General features: G+C 37.9%; 1 protein-coding gene across 3 annotated transcripts in view; it reads right to left on the reverse strand.

Annotated features, from left to right (window-relative positions):
- The window catches only part of Slc25a14 (solute carrier family 25 member 14), a 33,019-nt gene that overhangs the window by 4,403 nt on the left and 6,827 nt on the right, over nt 1–21,789 (reverse strand). For all 3 annotated transcript variants that reach the window (XM_028766189.1, XM_028766109.1, XM_028766264.1), the window contains 6 exons: nt 21,402–21,549; nt 16,352–16,446; nt 13,994–14,079; nt 10,803–10,898; nt 4,274–4,398; nt 3,024–3,159 (listed from right to left, as the gene is read on the reverse strand). In XM_028766189.1, coding sequence (XP_028622022.1) covers nt 3,024–3,159; nt 4,274–4,398; nt 10,803–10,898; nt 13,994–14,079; nt 16,352–16,446; nt 21,402–21,549 — 686 coding nt within the window. The remainder of the gene's footprint in view (nt 1–3,023; nt 3,160–4,273; nt 4,399–10,802; nt 10,899–13,993; nt 14,080–16,351; nt 16,447–21,401; nt 21,550–21,789) is intronic.

A 21,789-nucleotide genomic window follows, 5' to 3' on the forward strand; every position in this document is an offset into this window, starting at 1 on the left:
ATGTTCTAAAATTGACCAAATAAGTGTTATGCATATCTCACTGTTATTTACTACAATACTGTCTACTACAACCCATTTTGAATAAATTATTTTGACAATATGTGAATTTATTCTCAGGGAAGATTTAAATATATATTGAGAGAGAGAAGGAAAGTATGTGTAGGGGTAGGTAATACTATGACAGGAACTATAAGAAACTTCTTGCACACTCAAAAGGCAGAGCATGGGGAATCATATATTTGAGACCAGTGTGGGGTAAATAGTTTCACACTAGTCTCAGCCATATAGCCAGAAACTTTTTCAATTCATTAATTTTTAGAAAGATAAAAATAAATCAAAAAAGAAAAAACCCTGCACGTATAACCTAGTGCAATGGTTAGTAAAGGCCTTTGTGGGAAAAGATAGGAGATCTGGAGAGCGATGAGTGGGAAAAGCAGAAGGCACATTTAAGGTGTTGGCACAGGTATCTAAGAAAGTATATGGATGAGCACTTGGAAGGAAAAAATCTAGGGCTGAACAACTTTCAGTATATCTGGAATGTAGGAAAGGGAAAAAATAACAAGTATAGGAATGAAAAGGATCCTAAAGAACTATACATTCCCTTACAGAAGTAGTGACTGACTGGGGCACTGATTCTCTGAAGGATTCAGTTTGGAACAAGACTTTAATACAAACGATTGTATACTACTTTAGCATCCTCAGAAAGTAAAAAGGCTGTGAACTACTCTTCCTTCTCAGTTTGGTTATATACCTTTTTGTATGTGAACAATCCCACAGATGCTTACCTTCCACCACAAACTTCCCCCAAGTTAGAACTTTTGTCTCCAAATACCATTGGCTGTTCCCCATACACATCAAACTAACCATCAAAGACCATGTCTCCTACAAAATCTGTTCTTTTTTTATATGTATGGATGCTTTGATTACATGTTTGTCTGTATACCACATACACGCCTGATACCCACAAAGGCCAGAAGATGGTGTTGGGATTCCCTGGGACTGAGTTGAAATGGTCATAAATTGGCATGTGGATGCTGAAAACTGAACCCAGGTCCTCTTTAAAAGTACCCAATGCTCTTTTAACTTCTGAGCCCCATTCTTATGTTTTATCTATCATCAAATGCCATCATCTGGTTACCAAATCCAAATCCAGGAAGCCATCCTTGATACCTCCCTCTTCCTTGCATTTCTCTGTCATCATCCCAACAAAACTGTACTGACTAAATCAACTAAACTAGTCTCACTTCTGTCCCATCTTTCTGCCTCAGTCATACTGAGGCTCAGGCCTTCATCCTTCATCACTCAGATAATTTAAGACTTAATCAACAACCTTACCTCCAAGTCAATGTCTCTTTAAGTCAATCAGATCAGCATCAGTACTATGTGGGACCTTTCTGGAAATAAAAATTCTTCAGGTCCCATGTTAAGTTAATCAGGTAGTTCTGAAGCAAGTTAAACTTAGAAGACCCATTTACTGCCCCACCCATATTCCCCTTTAGATTGGTAGTCTTCAACCTTGAATGAACATACAACCACATGTGCAATTCTAAAAATATTGATAACCCAGGTTCGTATTGATAACGTGGGAGCTGTGAAATTAGTGATTCCAATGTGCACTCAAGATAGAGATCCACCATCTTAGATCCTATTTCCACACAGACAAAGTGATCTGCTTAAAATACAAATGGAGCCTGGTTAAAGCTTTCAGTATCTCCAACCATCTCAGTACAATACTCAGTACACTTTATAACCCAACCAACCTACAGTCACTAATATGAGAAAAGTGCCAGGTGGATTAGTTAAGACTGCTCCCATAACACAAAGGTCTGAGTTTATTGCAGCATTCCTACTTGCTAACCATGAAAGTCTGAGGGAGGTGAGCCTTCAGTGCTTCAATATCTATCTCATAGGATAATGGGGAGAATTAAATGAATGAATACATGTAAGTCTCATTAGAACAGCTCCTGTCATACAATAAAGCATACAACAGAGGTGAGCTATTATTCTTCAATTTACGAACATCCCCTGAGAGTTTATTTCAAACTTCTCAAGTGTGGGCTATAATTTCCTACCATAGATTTTTTTAGTTTATCACTTATTAGGCTGTATTGATTATCTGTTTGGAACTGCCAGTGCTTTAGGAATAGCGATAATTTCCCTGTAGCTGTTAAAATAGTGTCCCATAAATAATAGATTGGTGTTCAATGAAACTGATAACAGCAGAAAAACCATTTGGCCCCTCCACATTTTATCCATGAATTTGATTTTATAGCAGTAATGTAACCAATCCATCTGTATACTTTTATGATATTCAGCCCCCAACAGAAATACTAAAAGCAAAATGTGATCAACAGAACAACCTGGAACTTAAATCAAGGACTGGGGTTTGAGGTTTGTTAAGTACCAGGCTTTCTACTAGAGTCTCTCTCTTATTTGAGGTTGGCAAATATGGGCTATAGTAAATCTTACTAAATTTTTTTATTTCATGTGTATAGATGTTTTTGCCTGCATGTGTATCATACGCCATGTGCATGCAGTGCCTATGAAGGCCAGAAGAGGGGGAAGGATCCCCTGGAGTTATAAGTACCATGTGGGTACTGGGAATTGAACACAAAGCCTTTGGAACTTAACTGCTGAGCTATCTCTCCAATCTCTTAAATAAAAAATTAGCATTTCACAGATAAGTACTCATTTACATCTCCATTCCTCCTGCCCTCTTCTAACTCCCCCTTCCACGTCCTCGGATACATTAAATCTTAATATCAATAATTCTTCATAGTGCTACTAATATATGTATCCTGTATTTCCAAGCACTCAAATTGGCATAATATTAAGAAGCAATATGTATTAACAATTTTCCTAAGAGATGGGTTATTTGCCTTGGAATGATTCTCAGAGGCTACTAAAAAATACGTATAATGGCTGTTTGATGTTTAGAATATGTAGCAAGAAGAATAAGGCCTGGAAAAGGTCTCAAACATCAAAGAAAACAGAATTTGTAATGAACTGCACAGCGTCCATACCTTTAAAATACCATCCAAAGTCCCCTTGTAGAGGTCCACATGTCCCACGATCGCCCTCTGATTCATCATCCGTGTTCTCACCACATCCACAGGATTAGATGCCAGAGCTCCAGCCAAACCACAGGTAAAGCTGGAACTAACGGTGAGAACTTATTTAAGATCATAGGTTACACCCACTCCCGTCACTGGCCCACTTAAACAGAATGTAGGCCAAGTGCAAAAAGCATAAATAACTCAGATCCATCAGATAAAATCTGGCCTCCCTTCAATTATAATCTAAAGAGAAAAAAAATCTTTTCTAATGAAGTATCATTCAAAGGTTGTTGTTCCTTTCATTTCCTTCTGAAACACAGCCTCAGATTTAAAGGAGACAGTCCATAAACCTAACAACATCCCTTAGCAAGACATGTCCCAGAACACTGATCAGTTACATAAAACTGTCAGACCACAGCATATGTCAAATGCATTTAAGTAGCAAAATATCAGAGGCTACATGACAAGGAAAATGCAATATGAGAACAGAAATAGTTTTCAGCCATAAAGTGTTTAGCTTCAGAAACTCTAAAAAAATTTTACCCTTTTTTCCCTTAGTTCCACTGAGAAGAAATTTGCCTTCTGGTAAAGAAAAAAGAATAACAAGTTGATGGGGCTAGGGCTGTAGCTCATTCAATGTTTGACTAGCAAGCACGAGCCCTGGCTTTAATCCCAGTACCACATACACGGGTTGTGGTGGTGCACACTGCATATCTATAATCCTAGCACTCTGTAAGACAGGCGGATCAGTCTGAGGCCACTCTCATATATATGAGACCTTTCCTCTAAAGTACCAACTGTTTAAGAATATCCAAAAGCATCTAGTAGGGTTCTATGCTACACCCAGCTGCCAAGTAGCCAGGTATCCCCAGGATCTGAGGATAAATGTGGGTAATGCGTGGGGGGAAATATAATCAGAGTGCTTTATATGCAAGTTATGAATATGAACATAATATATGATACTCATGTAAGAAAATGTCATACTGAACCACATAATCTTCTATAATGAACTAGTAGTGAGAAAGGTAAAATAGGAAATTCCACAATTTTATAGAAAAACCCACTATTTTATATGATTAGTGTATAGCAACAAGTTAAAAATTATAAAATATTCAGAAAGCTTCAAGTATTGGCCATAGGAGATAAGTGATAGCAAAAGACACTTTTTATGTTCAAACTCCTAAACACAGAGAATGAATCAAACATAGTTCACTTACACAAAGTGTGTTAAAATTGTGTCCCCCAGCATTCCTGAAACTATCAGGTGCTTCTTGGTAATATCATAAACAGGCAACTCTACTCCCACAACGATGGCAGCACGCTGAGCAGTTGGGACCACACCCTATAAAACAAAAGTGATATCAGAGAACTACTGAGAGTAACATATGTCTTAAAGTGAAAAAAATGTCAATAGTGGAAACTGCCAGAAAAAAAATCTGAAATGTACATAGTTCATTCTTTCATACTTGGAACCTCAGTATCGAGGAGGCAGAGAAGTCTCCTTCCAGTGAGAGACTTTATCTCAAAACAACAAAGTAGACAACTGTTGAGGAATGCCACCCAAGGTTATTCTCTGTCACCCACACAAATGTGCACACATGTGCACACACACACACACCCACAACTTCAAAGCAGAAAGAGGATACTCTGTGAAGATGAAAGGAATGAGAGGGTAAGGGCATGCAATAAGGGACAGATATCAAAGTATGTTATATACATATATGAAAATATCAGCATGAAACACATTTCTGTAATATACACTGATAAAAAGGTTATGATAGACGTGATGATGGAGTCCTGTAATTAAGCTCAGTCTGCAGTACTAGAGGAAGAATTTCTTTAAACAAGTTGAGACATGAGTACACACTCATTATAAGGTGCACACCGTCAATCCCAGCACTTGGGAGGCAGAAGCAGGTAGGTCTCAGACTTCAAGTATACATAACAAGTTCCAGGCCAGCCAGAGATACAGTGAGCTTTTTGTCTCTAAAATAACATTTTTTAAAAAATGTCAGTGAGGAGATGGAAACTTCCCTGTTTGATTCCCGAAACCAAAGATGAGAGTACGTGAAAGCAGAAGTCTGAGGCCAAAGGGAAAGAGCAAAGAGGAAATGGTGCTCCCCTGAAGGTCCTCCTGTGCTGAGATACCAATGAACTAGCATGCTATCCCTATCTCAACTCTCAGGACCACAGAGGGCTGGCAGTGCCCCACAAGGCAAATTTGCTTATTATCCCAGAACAGAGACAAGCAGATCCCCCTGGGGCTTTCTGGACACTGACTCTAGCCTTATGAGTGAGTACCAGGCCAATGTGAAACTCTGTCTCAAAAAACCAAAAACGGTGATGTTTGAAGCTGTCCTCTGGCCTCCACATACAGTACACACAAGTGAAGCTGCATGTACATAGGCAACTACACATACACACACATAAGGGGGCAGGTCTTTGAATAATATTATACAAGGAAGTCATCCTAATGCATTGTTCAAAAAATCCATGATATGAAATGTCCAGCACTGCTATTCTAAGTTCAGAGAAAAAGGAATACATACTCTTCAGAAGGATTAGAAGGAAATATATTAAAATAGTTTAGGTTTGTAGGATTAGATATAAGATGATTTCATTTTTTATACCTTCCCTTTTTCTTATTTGCATGTGTGCATGTATGTGCGTGTTATATGTGTGGGTACACACATCATGTTACACATGTGGCTGTCAAGGGACACCTTACAAAAGTTAGTTCTCTCCTTGCACCGTGTGAGTCCCAGAGACTGAACTCAAGCTGGCAAGCTTGCAGAGGGTGTCTTCACCTCGCCAGCCCTATCATTTTTACGTACTCACAACAGATTTTTACCTTCATGAGTTTAACTGAACATTACTCATTTTGTGTGGGGGCAGGTACATGTAAGCAGGCCTCTGGAGTGGTGTACCTTGATTTTTTTTTTTTTTTGAGACTGAAACTTTCGCCGAGACCTGGGCTTCACATATTAGCCTATGCTGGCTGGCCAGAGAGGCTCAGAGACTCATCCATCTCTGCCTCTCCAGTGCTGCAATTAAAGTACACACTGCTATGCCCAGCTTTTGATACTTTTATGGGGATTACGGCAATCAAACTTGGGTCCCTCACATTTGTACATCAAACATTTTACCATTAGAAATATCTCCAAAATCCACAGGATGCATTATGTAAAAGGCTACTTGAATAAAGATAACCAATGAAAATAAACTTTAAGAGCTGAAAATGCCATATTATGTAGATAACCACTTTCTGATGCAACTTTTATATTAAAGTATTTCACCATCTCTGAATTCCCAAACCCTATTTCCAGGTGATGTGACTGTGCCAAGGCTGACCCTTCCACCTGCTTCACTCTGCTAAACAGTGTGACCTCCCCGTGAGACCATGCTGATAAACAATAAGGCCCAAAACTAATGGAAGATTTCAGCCCACAGATGTATTTATATATGTGGCCTACAGAATATTTTTAAGATTCAGTTTGCTGTCTAATTAAGGTGTTTCACAAAGAAATGTAAGTTTCTAGCTTTTCTTGAAAAGTCAGACTTTAGGGGCTGGAGTGACAGCTCAGACTTAAGAGCTCTTGTTGCTCTTGAGGAGGACCCAAATTGACTTTCCAGCACCCACATAGTGGCTCACAACATTTTCTAACGCCAGTTCCAAGGTACTCAGTGCCCTCTTGTGGCCACTGCTGGCACTGCATGCATGTGGTGCGCTTACATAACATTCAGGCAAAATACTCATATAAATAAAATAAGCATAAAAATCTGAAAAAAGTGAAAATTTAACCATATCCAGTTTCCTATTAATGTGTGCCAGCAACAGGCCACAACTAAGGAGCAGGTATCCTCTTGAACAGAGGTGTATTCCAGCTCACCAGACAAGCCTCACCACACAACTATTTCTCCTAATCTTAAATAAGTTCTAGTTTGTTGCTGTTTCTGTGTATAGTGGAGTTAGGAACAGCATAAAAAATTACCAGGAGCAACTGCTACAACCAAAACAAGAATATTAAGCAGACTAAAAATATCACATATCTGCAGGGGCAAAAATATTTCTTTGTTGAAATTTTTAAATTTTTTGAAACAAATTGGAGTTAAGAAAAAGTTTTAATATAAATTGATGTGCAGGCATACAAGGGATTGAACCTAAGGATTCATGCATGCTAGGCAAAATATCCACCACTGAGCTGTATTTTCTCAGAACCATTTATATTTATATAAAATATGCCTATCTCAAGGCAACACATAAAACAATATACTTTTCTTTTCATTATGTACCTGGATAATGTTAAGTAGTCTGGAAAAATAAAGGTAACTGTCAAGCTCCTCAAAAAATTAAACATAGAACTACCAGATGATCCAGCAATTCTACTTCTAGATATATCCAAAAATATTAAATACAGCATGCCCGAAAGGAAATTTACATACCCATGTTCATTGCAACATCATTCATGATACCCAAAAGTGAAAGACACCCAAACATCCATCAATGGTTGAATAGATAAAGTGTGTGTGTGTGTGTGTGTGTGTGTGTGTGTACATGTGAGTGTGTGAAATGTATAAATAATATTTTTTCCAATCTTTAACAGGAAAGAAATTCAAAAACTTTCTTGTGCATGGAGGAACACTTGCTAGAAGGGAGGGGCTCCTGAGGCCCCACCCCTGCCCAAGGCTCTATAGACAGTTAACTGTTGCTGGGGGAGGAAAAGACATTCTTTTCAGTGGTGTACATACTGGTAAGGAGTCCATGTTCCTGTAAGTAAAACTAATGAAACACATCAGTTCACAACTAAAAACAGGAAAGTAGAGGAGACAAACAGGAGAGAGGAAGGGTCAGCAGGAGTGGGAGGGAAGCAAGAGAGGGTGTGAGGAGTGACTATGATAAAAAGACATCAGATACATGGATTCAAATATAATGGAACTCATTATTAGCACATGCTAATTTTTTTTTAAATTCTGGATCCTGGCAGCAAATAATGTGAATAGATCCAATACCATTGAAATTTTGTATGTACTTTATAACAATTACCAATGGATAAAATTAAATGTCTTGGTTCCCCTACCTAATTTATAATCTTGCTGTTTGGTCTTTGTATCTTGGCATCAATTCATAAAAATGTTCTAGTTAGTTCTATTCTGGTTTTAAATTAGATTAATCAAGAAAGTATACCAGACTGTTACCAAGAACCAAACCTCAAAGATCATTACTGGGTGCTATGATCATTAAGTAAAAGATATGTCTATTATCAAAAGAATACATAACATAATGTACTTTGTTTCTGTAATATTGTGTGCTAGGATCATACAAGTAATATGACCATAAAAGTAGCTACATTTGATTATTAGGTATTGGGACATATGCATGTTTTCAGAATTTCACCTGATAAATTACTTGCTAATTGCCAAAAGAAAGCTTACCTTTTACAACAGCAAGACATGCTGGATATCATATGATTAAGTAGGGAATCTCTGCACCGTTTACTGTGGTGTAACCAAACATGCACATCTTGCCTTGATGAAAAGGTTTAGAATGACTATAATAAAGCCAGTGGTCTCAAGTTTCAGGCAATAGAGGAACATCCCAAAGACCACATGAAAACACTATAAGACACTATAAAACACTATATATATATATATATATATACACACACACACACATATACATATATACACACACACACACACTGTATACATACATATACTATATCCTGAGCTCACAAATAGGTGAATTTTTAATATGGTCTAGGTTTCAGACTTATTTATTACACATACACACACACGTTTTTCCTACATGTATATCTATGTACCATGTGTGTGCCTGGTGCCTGCAAAAAGTCAGAAGAGGGCTTTGATTCCCCTGAAACTGGAGCCATGAATGGTTGTTAGCTGCCATGTGGGGACTGGCAACCCAACTCTGTCCACTGTAAGAGCAGCAAGTATTTTTTGTTTCGTTGGTTGGTTTGGTTTGGTTTTCTCAAGACAGAGTTTCTCTGTGTAACAATAACTCTCTTCTATACACCAGGCTGGCCTCAAACATATCTATCTGCATAAAAGTGTGCATAGCAAGTTTTCTTAACCACTGAGCCATCTCTCCAGCCCCTTAAATATTAACTTTCTTTTAGTCAACAACAGTATTGTTAACACAGAGAATCTTGCTCTTTTTCTAAATTTTAATTTATTTTTTTATTTTTAATTATGTGTATGTCTGAAAGGGTTTGTAGACATGAACAGAGGTGCATACATCCTGTGCCACCCAAACATTGTCCTCTGCCAGAGCAGTCTTGATCTTAACGGCGGAGACATCTCTCCATTTTCCTATGAGACACATCACAGACAGTTTAGGGAACTTTTATTTATTTATTTATTTATTTATTTATTTATTTATTTATTTTGGTTTTTCGAGACAGGGTTTCTCTGTGTATCCCTGGCTGTCCTGGAACTCACTCTGTAGACCAGGCTGGCCTCGAACTCAGAAATCCCCCTGCCTCTGCCTCCCAAGTGCTGGGATTAAAGGCGTGCGCCACCACCACCCGGCTTAGGGAACTTTTATAATGTCTACAATATACAATTATATTGTTTTGCAAAATAACGTATGAGTTTATCTAATCAGAGACTGATCAAATAATTATGCCAAAACTTTATCAGTTGTCTAATCTAGATGATATGTGTTTCTACTTCAATTCTTTCAGCTCTATTTTGTTTGAAGTTTTAAAGTAAAATTAGCTGTAAAAAAAAGCATAAAGAAAATAACAAAACTTTATTTAAAACTATCAATGAGCTTTCCATCCTATTCTCTCATTCTCTCTCTCTCTCTCTCTCTCTCTCTCTCTCTCTCTCTCTCTCTCTCCCTCCCTCCCCCTCTCTCTCCCTCCCTCCCTCCCCTCCCTCTCTCTCTGTCCGCATATTCTAATAATACTCTTATTTGCTGTTAGAATAATTCAGTGATCACAACAGATGGAAAAAGTTATCCAATAACTAGTTCTGGCGTCGCAAGTCTTTAATTCTAGCACTGAGAAGGTAGAGGCAGGGGAAGGAAGCTCGTGACTTTGAAGCCAGCCTGATCTATAGAGTGAGGTCTAGGACAGCCGGGACTACCATAGTAAGCTCCAGTCTCAAAAAGGAAAGTTACTACAGCAGAAGATGTGTACAGTGGAAGAGACTTGACTTCTCAACACTAAGGAGACAGAAACAGGAAGCTCACAAGTTCAAGATCAGCCTGGGCTACTTAGAAAACCCTGTCTCGAAATAAAAACAAAAAATACTGTAATAATACAACAAAAGAAAAATATAAATAAAGATTAGAAGATAATGATAAAAACGATCATCTTTAAGTAGTAGGAGTACTGGAATTGTTCCTCATATTTTTATAAACTTAATATTTTACCATATATCTTTCGCTTTATAAGGTTAAAAATACTGTTATACTCTTTGAACACACGTACTACAGAGAACATCATAGACAAATATTAATGTATTTAATCTGCAACTGACAAAACTATATTGAAACAAATTCACTGTAAAGTTTAAGAAAACAAATGACCATCTCGAATTATACATGTTTCTCACACATACAACCCATATGTATCACTATAGGAACCACTGGTAAGTTTTGGTCTTTTCATGGGTAGCAGGAGCGTCTTGCCTTGCTTGAAGTTGTAAGTCACAATCTCCCAGCTTAATATGAAGACTCAAGGATAGTGTGTTATGTAACATCAATAAAAGGGTACTCACTCTCCACAGACCCCTGGTGCCTTCCTGCTGGTATATATCAATGAAGCTGCCAATCATGCTCCCTTGGAACAAACTTCCTTGAGCCTGCATTCGAATCTAAAACAAAACGGGAATGTTTTATTTTGACAGAGAAAACCAAAATGAGAAAGTTCACTCCTTTAAAATTAACAAAATTGATTTTTGAAAATGTTTTTAAAACTATTAGGGTGAAATTAATGAATTAAATTGTACACAGATATAACATAATTTGTGCCAAGGTATATCTATGAAGATTTCCATTAGACCTCATATTCCCCATACTAAATCTATAATTTTTGGAGTATTCAGTGAGATATAACTAGTTTGAGCCAGGCTTGGTTGCACATGCCTTTAATCCCAGCACTCAGGAGGCAGAGATAGATGGATCTCTGTGAGTTCAAAGCCAGCCTAATCAACAAAGTGAGTTCCAGGACACTCACAACTACATAGTTAGAACCTGTTTAAATAAAAACATATGTATTAGCCAAGCAGTGGTGGAACACACATTTAATCCCAGCACTCTGGAGGCAGAGGCCGGCAGTTCTCAGTGAGTTTGAGGCCAGTCTGATCTACAGAACAAGTCCCAGGACAGTCAGGGCTGTTATTCAGACAAACTCTGTCTGGAAAAAAACAAAACAAAAGAAACAAACAAACAAACAAATATATGTAATTAGTTCAGTAAAAAATTAGGGGTGATTCAAATGCCAAAAACTAATAGCAACAATGCACTGGTTACATAAATGATGACACATTCATTTAACAGAATAGTGTGGAATCATAACATTTTCCCTTAAAATAGACATAGACTTTACATGTTAAAAAAGTGTTAAAAATTGATTGCTAAACAGAAAAGTGCTCCAAACCAGTATATATAATTCTTATCAGTGTTAAAAACTGATTTCAAAAAGTTTCCTCTACATGTACATACCTGTGCCCCTCCCCAAATAAAATAATAATGATGGATAATAATAATAATAACAATAATAATTTAAGGGCTAGAGAAATGGCTCAGTGATTTAGAGAACTGGCTGTTATTCCAGAGGACCTGGGTTCGGTTCTCAACACCAACATGGTGGCTCACAACCCTCCTTAACTCCAATACCATGGGAATCAGTGCTCTCTTCACGGTCTATGGGCACCAGGCACATGTGGTACACACGTATACATGCAGGCAAAACACACATATACAAAACATATTTAAATTTTTAATTTTTAAAAGAATGATAATTTATATCAATCAAACAATGATCAAAATAGTCAACAGTCTTTCTTATATTTGTGGATTCAACCAATCACCAATCAAAAAATATTTCCCAAAAAATTGTATTTGTAATAAACACATGTAGATTTTTTCCTTATCATTATATCTGGAATAATACAGCAAGTATTCATATACATTTATGTTAAACACAAGTAATCTAAAGAGGATTTAAAATATATAAGGGAATACACTCAGATTATGCACAAATAGTGTTTTGGTCTATGCAAGGGACTTGAACATCCAAGGATTTTGTTACCAGCATAAAGCCCTGGAAGCAAAACCCTTACAGATTCTGAAGGATTAGTATTTTTTATGCCTGATAAGCTCTGCTGTTAACTGCTGAGTCTCCTACACTTGCTTTGAATTATCCTCGATCCTGATTTGTATTTTCTATTATAAATAAAGAACTTGAATTTTTTTCTCCTAACTCATGGCTGGAGATCAGACTCAGCAACGAAGAGTGCTTGCTGGTCTTCCAGAGGACCCAGGTCTGATTCTAGTACCTACGTGGTCGCACACAATCTTTAACTGCAATTCTAGGGACTCCCTCTCCTGGCTTTCATGAACACTGCATGCACACGGCACACAGGCATACATATAGGCAAAACCCCACACACATAAAATAATACTTTTTAAACCCGAGATTCACAGTTGCAAATAGCACTATTCCCAGTAAGTCAGGAGGACCAGTAATTAAAGATCATTTCTTCCTACTTAGTGAGTGCAAAGCTAGAATGGGCTACATAAGATTCCGTCTTGGAAAAACAAACAAAAATCCTAATTCGAGGTTCCCTCACAGTTTAATCATACATTTAGTGTTTTAATTAAATAAAAATTTACCATTAGCCAGATAAAGATGAAGGCTGGCGTTAAAATAAATGTTTCATTCTGTGATCGATAAAACACTATAGAAGTACAATTGAATTCTTATCAAATTAGCACAAGCCAAAGCTCATCCTTATAAAAATTTGGACAAGATAAGGAAAGACAGGAATAATATAAATTTAAAGTAAAGCAGTTATAAAAAAGAAACTCCTGTAAAGATCTCTACCTTAATCTATCCCTTTGACGTCCCAAATTATGCAACAGGTCAACACAGCATCTGAAGACTTGGAATAGATAAGGAATATGCTTTTGTTTTGTAAAACGGGAAAGGGGCTATCGGAAACATATTCACTCACACCACTTGAAGGCAAGAATACAAAGTAAGAAATCTCGAAATCGATTCCCTTAAACTACACAGGCTCTGTGGTGGTTTGAATAGGGATGGCCCCCATGAGACTCATGTGTTTGAATGCTTGGCCCATAGTGAGTGGCACTATTAGGAGATGTGACCTCATTGGAGTGGGTGTGGCCTTGTTGGAGGAAGTATGGCACTGAGGAGGCTGGCTTTGAGTTCCTATATATGCTCAAGCTCCACCCAGTGTGACATGCAGTCTCCTCTTGCTGCCTGTGGATCAAGACATACAACTCTCAGCTCCTCCTCCAGCACCATGTCTCCCTGTACACTGCCATGTTCCCACCATGATCATAATGGACTGAACCTCTGAACCTGTAAGTCAGCCCTGATTAAATGTTGTCCTTTATAAGAGCTGCATTGGTCATGGTGTCTGCTCACAGCAACGAAACCCTAAGACCTAGCCTTGAACCAAACTTATATGATTACAAATCCTAGTATGAAAACCAATGGATTAATGCACATCACATTAAACTAGTTTTGAACATCTACTATGAAGGATAATGCTAGTAAACACTGTTATCTTCATTTCAAAACAAAGACTGAATGAGACACCACATAGTTAAGAGATTTGCCCGAGATTTTAGAACTAACAGTAGACAGTGTAAGAATGTTAATTTGAATCTGAGTTAAAGCTTGCAGCCTTTCAACTTCCATGACAGCCATATCTCTTACCTTTAGAACATCAGTAGGATTGGCAATAGTAGATGAAATCACTCCTGACACTACCCCACAGATCATATTAATTAGGAGAGTCTCATCTGTAAAAATATAAAAGAAACACGTAAAGGAAGGTTCATTTTATTAAGTACTGATTTCTGGAGTACCTGAGATATTGTATGAAGGGACTCTTGTCTGAAGCAATGACTTAAAAATGAACTTCAAGGTTTATCAAAGTAAAACCACTCAAATATTTATAGACAATCCCAAATCAATACAAAATGCATACAAATTATACAATATAAACCATTATTTCCATAAAAACATTATCTTGAAGATTAAATATATAATATTCTTTTACTTAACTGTCAGTATACTACATAAATTAGAATATGGTATTTCCATTTCAACCACTCCAAACATATTAACGTATCTGATTTTTATCTTGAGATTATAAGTTAATTACAACATCTCTCCCTTCCCTTTCTTCCCTCTAAACTCCCCCATATACCCCTCCTCACTCTCCTTGAAATTCATGCCCTCTTTTCACATGTTGTTATTACATGTATATATGGATCTATATATACATCCCTAAATATAATGTTTACCCTACATAACATTACTTGCATGTATGTTTTCAGGGCTGACCATTTGGCATTGGATGACCAATTGGTGTGTTCTTCCCTAGGGAAGAGCACCTCCTCGCTCCCAGCTTTCTGCGGCTGCTTATGGTTGAAGCCTTGTGGACTTTTCCCTGTCTAATTTGGCATATCAGTTGGTAACATCCTTGTTCAGTCTCTTTATGGATAGTCAACTTTAAAGACTCCATAACTAGATGTTAAAAAATAAAATCTTATGTATAACAAAGTTATCTAAATATTAACTTTGAATGGCTTTATGTATCTCCCAGCCTCCATTTATGTACAGAAGGCTTCTATAGTCAAATATCAAAAAGCAGTAGTAAAATCCCTGGCATTGGAAGGATGAATGGAAAGATTTAGACATGCTAGGACAGCACTCCGCTACCCAGTAATACCCTCAGGTCCAGAAGAAATTATTTACAAGTAAATTCCCTCAACTGTGAACGAAAAGAGAGGAACAACAGAACATAGTGTTCTACAGAGAAAAATCCCATCTTCACCACTCCTTCTCTTCAGAAGAGTCTAGAAATAGAAAATTAGTAAATCAACATAAGTAATCTATGAAAGGAAAATATTTTCAGGAAACATGAAAGTGAATCCTTGAGAAGTCCTACAGAAGAGGCTCCAGAAAATAGTGATTTAGAATAATGAAGTGTCTCAAGAAATACTGCTAATAGGAAGTCTCTTCAGCTTCCCCAACCACCAGGAAACTCAGGCCTCTGATAAAATAGCCATCATGCAAATATCCAGTTGAAATGGAGAAACATAAAACAACTCTGGATTGGGTAAGGTGGCTGGCCATAGGTGTATCAGAATCCAGACTATAACAGACTAAAATTTATCTACCTACCCAAAGCTTACCAAAATTAACATCTAGAAAGTGCCTTGAAGCCCTCTAACTGATGAAGAGTGCATTCTTTTTCAAGGACATGGCTGATCTAGGATTCTTCAAGAATGACAATATGGCTTTTTATCTTTTTAGTTTTTTTAAGGAATTATTTTATCCAGGTGGTGGTGGTATACACATTTTGTCCCATTGCTTGAGAGGTAGAGGCAGACAGATCCCTATGAGTTTGAGGCCAGCCTGGTCTACAAAGCAAGTTCCAGGGTAGCCAGGGCTACACAGAGAAACCCTGTCTCAAAAAACAAACAACAAACAAAAGAAAAAAAAAAGAATTTTTATTTTAAGCCAAGTGGTGTGATGCACACCTTTAATCCCAGCACTTGGGAATCAGAGGCAGGTAGATCTCCGAGTTTGAGGCCAGCCTGGTCTACAGAGAAAGTTGCAAGATAGCCAGCACTGCACAGAGAAACCCTTCTGGAAAAAAACAAACCAACCAACAACAAAAAATGGATTATTATTTTGGGGGAGGACATATATCATGGCACATGTATGGAGGTCAGGGGTCAACTTTATGAAATGTGTTCAATCCATCCATAGGTTCTACGTATAAAATTCAGGTAGTCACACTTGCATGAAATTTACCATCAAGCCATCTTGCCAGCCTAGAAGTTTTTTAGTTGATAGTAAAAGACAAATGTGAAGAGCAGGTGCCTCTAACACATGTATCCCCTCTCCAGGGATTTAGCCCAAATCAACACAAGCTCACCTTTATCCATGCAGTAAGTATCTTTCATTGACTGCCAGCATAAGATGACAAACATTTCACACTAAGCATGATTTCAACAATCCCTTTGAGGATAACCTCAAAAGAAAGTTGAGCATACTGACCTTCCAAACGTTCTACAAATAACCGCTTCAAGCTTTGATAAATACCAATTTTGATGGTGCCGTATGATGCCTGTCTTAGTAAAGCAGGGGCAATTCTGCCCAAAAAAAGAGAGAAATAAAGAAAAGTTAATTTTACTTAACACACATTTGTAGATTTTATAATTTTTATATCTGTATCTTTCCAAGCAATTAACAAGCATTTTTTTTTCAATCGTCCATGAAAAAACTGTCAAAGAAAGCTCACATCCCAGATCATAAGACAAATGTCAACAAAGTTAAAAGAACTGAAATTATGCAGAATGTATAGTGGAAACAAATCAGAAACTGATAAGAAGGATGCTCAAACGCTTGGAAATCAAACAACATGCACCTAAACAGCATGTGGGTTATAGAAAGTTGTAAAAAAAAATAATGTACAGACTTGAGTAAAATTTCAAATATATCCTATAAAATACATGGGATGATAACAACTAAAGAAAATGATGCTGTGAATATGAGAGAGAGAAACAAGATACATGGGAGTGGGTCGAGGAAGAAAGGGAAGGAGGAAATTATGTAATTATAAATATAAAATAAAAAATATTATAAAAAAAATTTAAAAACATGGGACACAGCCAGGCTTAGCAATACAGGTCTGCAATCTCAGCTGCTACTTGCAGGCTAAGGTGGGAGAATGAGGAGTTCCTGGCCTGTCTGAACTAGGGTAGTAAAAGGCCAGCCTGAACAGCTTACTGTGACCCTCTCTTACTATAAAAAGTAAACTAAGACTAGGTAGCTCACTGATAGAGTACTTGCATACCATGTGTTAGGTCCTGCGTTCAATCACCAATATTAGGAAACAATGGGGGCAGGAAAGATACACAGCCAAAGCATACCTGAGAATAATTTATAGTTAAATGCTTACAACTACAGAGTAAACTCCCCGGTATCTAACCTCTAGAACTGTGAAAATTAATTCCTGCTATTTATAAGCCACCAAGTATATGGCACTGTCTTACAGTAGCCCAAACAGTACTAAAATTTTAAAAAATATAATTAAACTTACACTTTTTTAAGTTTCCAGATTTTATTTATCTTTATTTTATATATAAGGGTGTTTTGCCTACTAGTATGTCTGTATATCATATGTATGCAGTGCCCATGGAAGCCAGAGGAAGGCACAAGATCTACTAGGAACTGGAGTTACAGACAGCTGTGTGTCGCCATGTAGGTGCTGGGAATCAAACTCAGATCCTCTGGAAAAGCAGACCTACTGAACCATCACTCTAGCCCCAAGGAATTCATTGTATTATTAAAGCTAAAAAAAAAAAATACAAATTCCCAGTCCAAAAAAGTTTACTGAAGAACACCACAAAACTGTTAAAGAATTAACATTGCACTTTCGGTCTGGGCCCGAGCACAGAGCAGATCCCAGGCGGTAGCTCTGTACCCAACCTCACAAAACCTAGAGGAAGAGGGCCTCCCAGGAGCCCTAACCCGGGCAGTATCTCAGTGTCTTCATGACTCTCTGAGTGTGGAAGGAGCGGCTGCTGGCACATCTGCCCTGATTTTACACGAACTCTGAAAAATTGGCTTTAAAAATAAAAGAGGGGGAATGGTACCCCACCAGGAGTCCCCCAAAATACTCTCCATCATGCCTTGTTCACTTTTAACTCTCTAAACCTGAAAGTTCATGGCAAATCTGCTGCTGACTGCCGCTGGCATCACCGAGACCAATAAAAACTATGCCACAGCTATGTGGGAGGACCCTCTTACCCTTAAAGGGAATGGCCCAGACCCAGTTCTCTTATGGGGCCAAGGATTGATATGTCTGTTTGATAACCCAGAAGGCACAGCTAAATGGCTACCAAAAAGTCTAATGAAATAGATACCCCCACAAAGCCAGGCCCAACCATAAATAAGATGAATAGCAATTTACATCCAGGGAAGAGAAATCTCCCTGAGAACTCCCTTCTCTTTCCTTTCCAGGTAAAAATGAATCACCCGTGATGTCTGCTGTTAGAAGTTCTAATCCAGACACTGGCCTCCAAACTTATACTACTCAGACCTTCGACGGGCCATTGACAGGAATATCAAACAGCTAGAGATTAACATCATTAATCTGAAGAAATCCCTAGTTATGCTGTCTGAAGAAACCTCCAAAAATTTCAAAGGACTTTATTGGACTTGATTTACTCTTTTACAATAGAAAAGGCTGTGTACAGCTCTTGACTGTGTACAGCTCTTAAAGAAGAAGGTTGCCTTTACATAGACAAGACATGGAGGGTTAAAGAGAGCATGAAATAGGTCAGAGAAGGCCATGAGAAAAGACAGGGAGAGAAAGAGAAAGATGAGAGCTGGTACAAGAATTGGTTTTCAGCCTCACCATGGTTGTCAACCCTAATTTCTCCCATCTTGGGACCATTAATTGGGTTATTTTTGCTTATTTCTTTTGATCCCTGGGCCTTAAATACGCTGACTAACTTTGTGAAACAACAGATAAATAATTTGGTAGCAAAACCTATTCAGATACATTATCATAAGTTAGCTATGGAGGACCACGAGACTCAAGATGAGGTTGTTACTCTATCCAGTGTGTTCCCAAAACCCATCTCCACCCAACCTAAAAGAGGGGACTTCTGCCCCTAGACCAAGCAGAGAGGGGCCACACAGAACCCCCTCTGACTGGAGATCTGAATTCTTGCTTAGGCTGCGAGGCTAAGCACTACAAGGAAATATAAATAATAGTTAAAAATATCTCTCTGGGTTCCCTGAGAGACAAGCCTGACTGCATAGGAGTTGATGTCAAAAGTATCCCCTCTCAGGAAAAAGACATAGGGATGGGTATGGTCCTCATGCCTCACTGGACAACGACAGGGGGACTGGAGCCATTACAAGGTCCCCTTCAAATACTAGAGGTCAGGCCTCTATCCCCACCTTCACAAGATTAGAATCGCCACAGCCCTTCTATACTTAGAGAAGGGAGGAGATGTCTGGGGCAGCCCTGATTATACACTGAAGGCCTAAAATCAGCCATAGGCCTAAAATCAGCAATAGGCCTGTCATACATGTATACTAACACCAAGTCTTGGGTCTCTGTGGAAAAACATTGAAACAGATGGCTATAAGCTATTGTAAATAGGCAGCTTTTGTGGAAATTTACCAGCTTGAGTAGTCATTGACCTTGTAAATAGATATTCTTGGTGGATAATACCAGCTTAGATAAGGACAAGTGAATCATAGACAGAGTCATAGTGACCTGTCCCCTGAACCTTCACCCAACCAATACCCTGTTCTGGAAGATATCCGTACTGCCCCTGAACACTCACACTCCAGTGTCATCCCCTTCCCCACATCCTGCCTTTTTGTGTTTATAACCCCTGTGTGAATAAGTAAAAATTATGATTTGATTTAAAAAAATAAATTTAAAAAAATGTTTCAATAAAAAAATTAACATTAATCTTACTAAAAAAAAAAAAAACTTTCCAAAAATAGAAGAGGGAATGTTTCCCAAATCATTTTAGCTATTATTATCTTGATAGCAAAAACCAGACAAAAACAGTACAAATAAAAACCATAGACCCAGGGCTGGAGAGATGGCTCAGAGGTTAAGAGCACTGGCTGCTCTTCCAGAGGTCCTGAGTTCAATTCCTAGCACCCATATGGTGACTCACAACCATGTATAATAGGATCTGATGTCCTTTTCTAGCATGCATGCACACATGTGAACAGAGCGGTCATACATTAAAAAAACAGAAATAAAAAATTTTAAAAGGGACATAAAGAAACACACACACCGATATTTCTCACAAACTTAGATGCAAAAAATCGTTTAGAAAAGATGAACAAATTGAGTGTATCAACAAAAAAGAGTCAGACATTACCCATACGACACAGATTTAAAAAAATAAAATCAGCCTTTATTTCCTAACAACTGTAGATACATCTTTAACCCAATGAAAAAGGAAGCAATAATGCCAAGATCTCAACCTACTTAAATTCTGCTCATAAACTGAAGATGTTCTCACTCATGCCTCCTTTGAGATTCCTCCAAATTGCAGAACTACACTTTAGGAGATATAAATAGAAGTAAAGCAACAGCTCAAATGGTTAGGACTGAAGAAGGAAAAAGAAACAGATGACTAAACATGCATATTTCTGACTCCATAACTTGTATAGGGAAAAGAAAATCTTGAGGTTATCTATGCTAATGAAAGAACAAAGTAAAAGGTGAACCAGGAATCACTAACTTCTGCATGGGGATCTGGCTTAGGTTGTTGCTGTTTTTCTCCAAGAAAATTATATTTCAAATAAGTCCAACATAGGTTACTGGTAAATTTTATTTCAATCCTCTCAGCAATACTGGTAGCCTAGAGTTAGGATGACCTAGGAAATCTGCCGTAGGTGAACGACAAACTGAACACTAAATCATAAACTGACAGGTAATCAAAGAGTGATGGAAAAAGATGATTCTCCCTTTCTTTTATTCTTCACTACTATTTAAGCAGCCAGCATAACATTTCTTTCATATAAGAAATCTTAAAGAATGTTAACATTTGCCAAATCCGGAAAAAATGCTCACAAGAATACATGCAGCTGCCGGGCGGTGGTGGCACACACCTTTAATCCCAGCACTTGGGAGGCAGAGGCAGGCGGATTTCTGAGTTCGAGGCCAGCCTGGTATACAGAGCGAGTTCCAGGACAGCCAGGACTACACAGAGAAACTCTGTCTCGAAAAACCAAAAAATCGAAAAACCAAAAAAAGGATTCATGCAGCTAATTGGTGCTGCTTTCACAACAGCCATCAAAGAATGCCAGGAAACCAGGAAAAAAGCTTTTGCTGCAATGATATTATCCATTTTCACATGTATTATGTACAGCTAGATTAACACAAAATCCAAAGCTCAAGACTTACAAGCAGATGAAATGTGCAAAAGCCAATCGATACAGAACTATAAGATGAAATGGTGGACGTGAAGGGTGTAAACTATCATGCAGATGAAATCCATGGTTTCTTTAAAAACAAAATGTTCTGTTCATGATATATATATAAAAAAGAAGCCAGCCTTACCCTGAATACAGAGCCAAGATCCCTTCTTCTTTATAGATTCGGAACAAGGCATGAAACATCCCTCTATACTTTATTTCTTTGAAACGGACATCGATGCTCTGGCCTTGAACTTGCAGCCGTGTTTTAGTAAGATCCACAGGGAAAGTGCCTATGAAGGAACATATTCCTAAGTACTTACAAAAAACAGTTATGTTATGGTTAAATATAAGGGCAATGAAAATACTGGAAATATAGGACAGCCATTTTAATAACACCTGGATATCTATTCCACTGTCACTGCCAGAGGACAAAGGCTATAAGTGAAATGTACTAGCCTCTCTAGGAAATACAACTTGCCATACAGTATACCTGACACTGTGACACAGAAAACGCTTGAAGATAATATACT

This window comes from Grammomys surdaster, unplaced genomic scaffold (genome assembly GCF_004785775.1).
Source record: "Grammomys surdaster isolate TR1022 unplaced genomic scaffold, NIH_TR_1.0 60, whole genome shotgun sequence".
Classification (NCBI taxonomy): Eukaryota; Metazoa; Chordata; class Mammalia; order Rodentia; family Muridae; genus Grammomys; species Grammomys surdaster.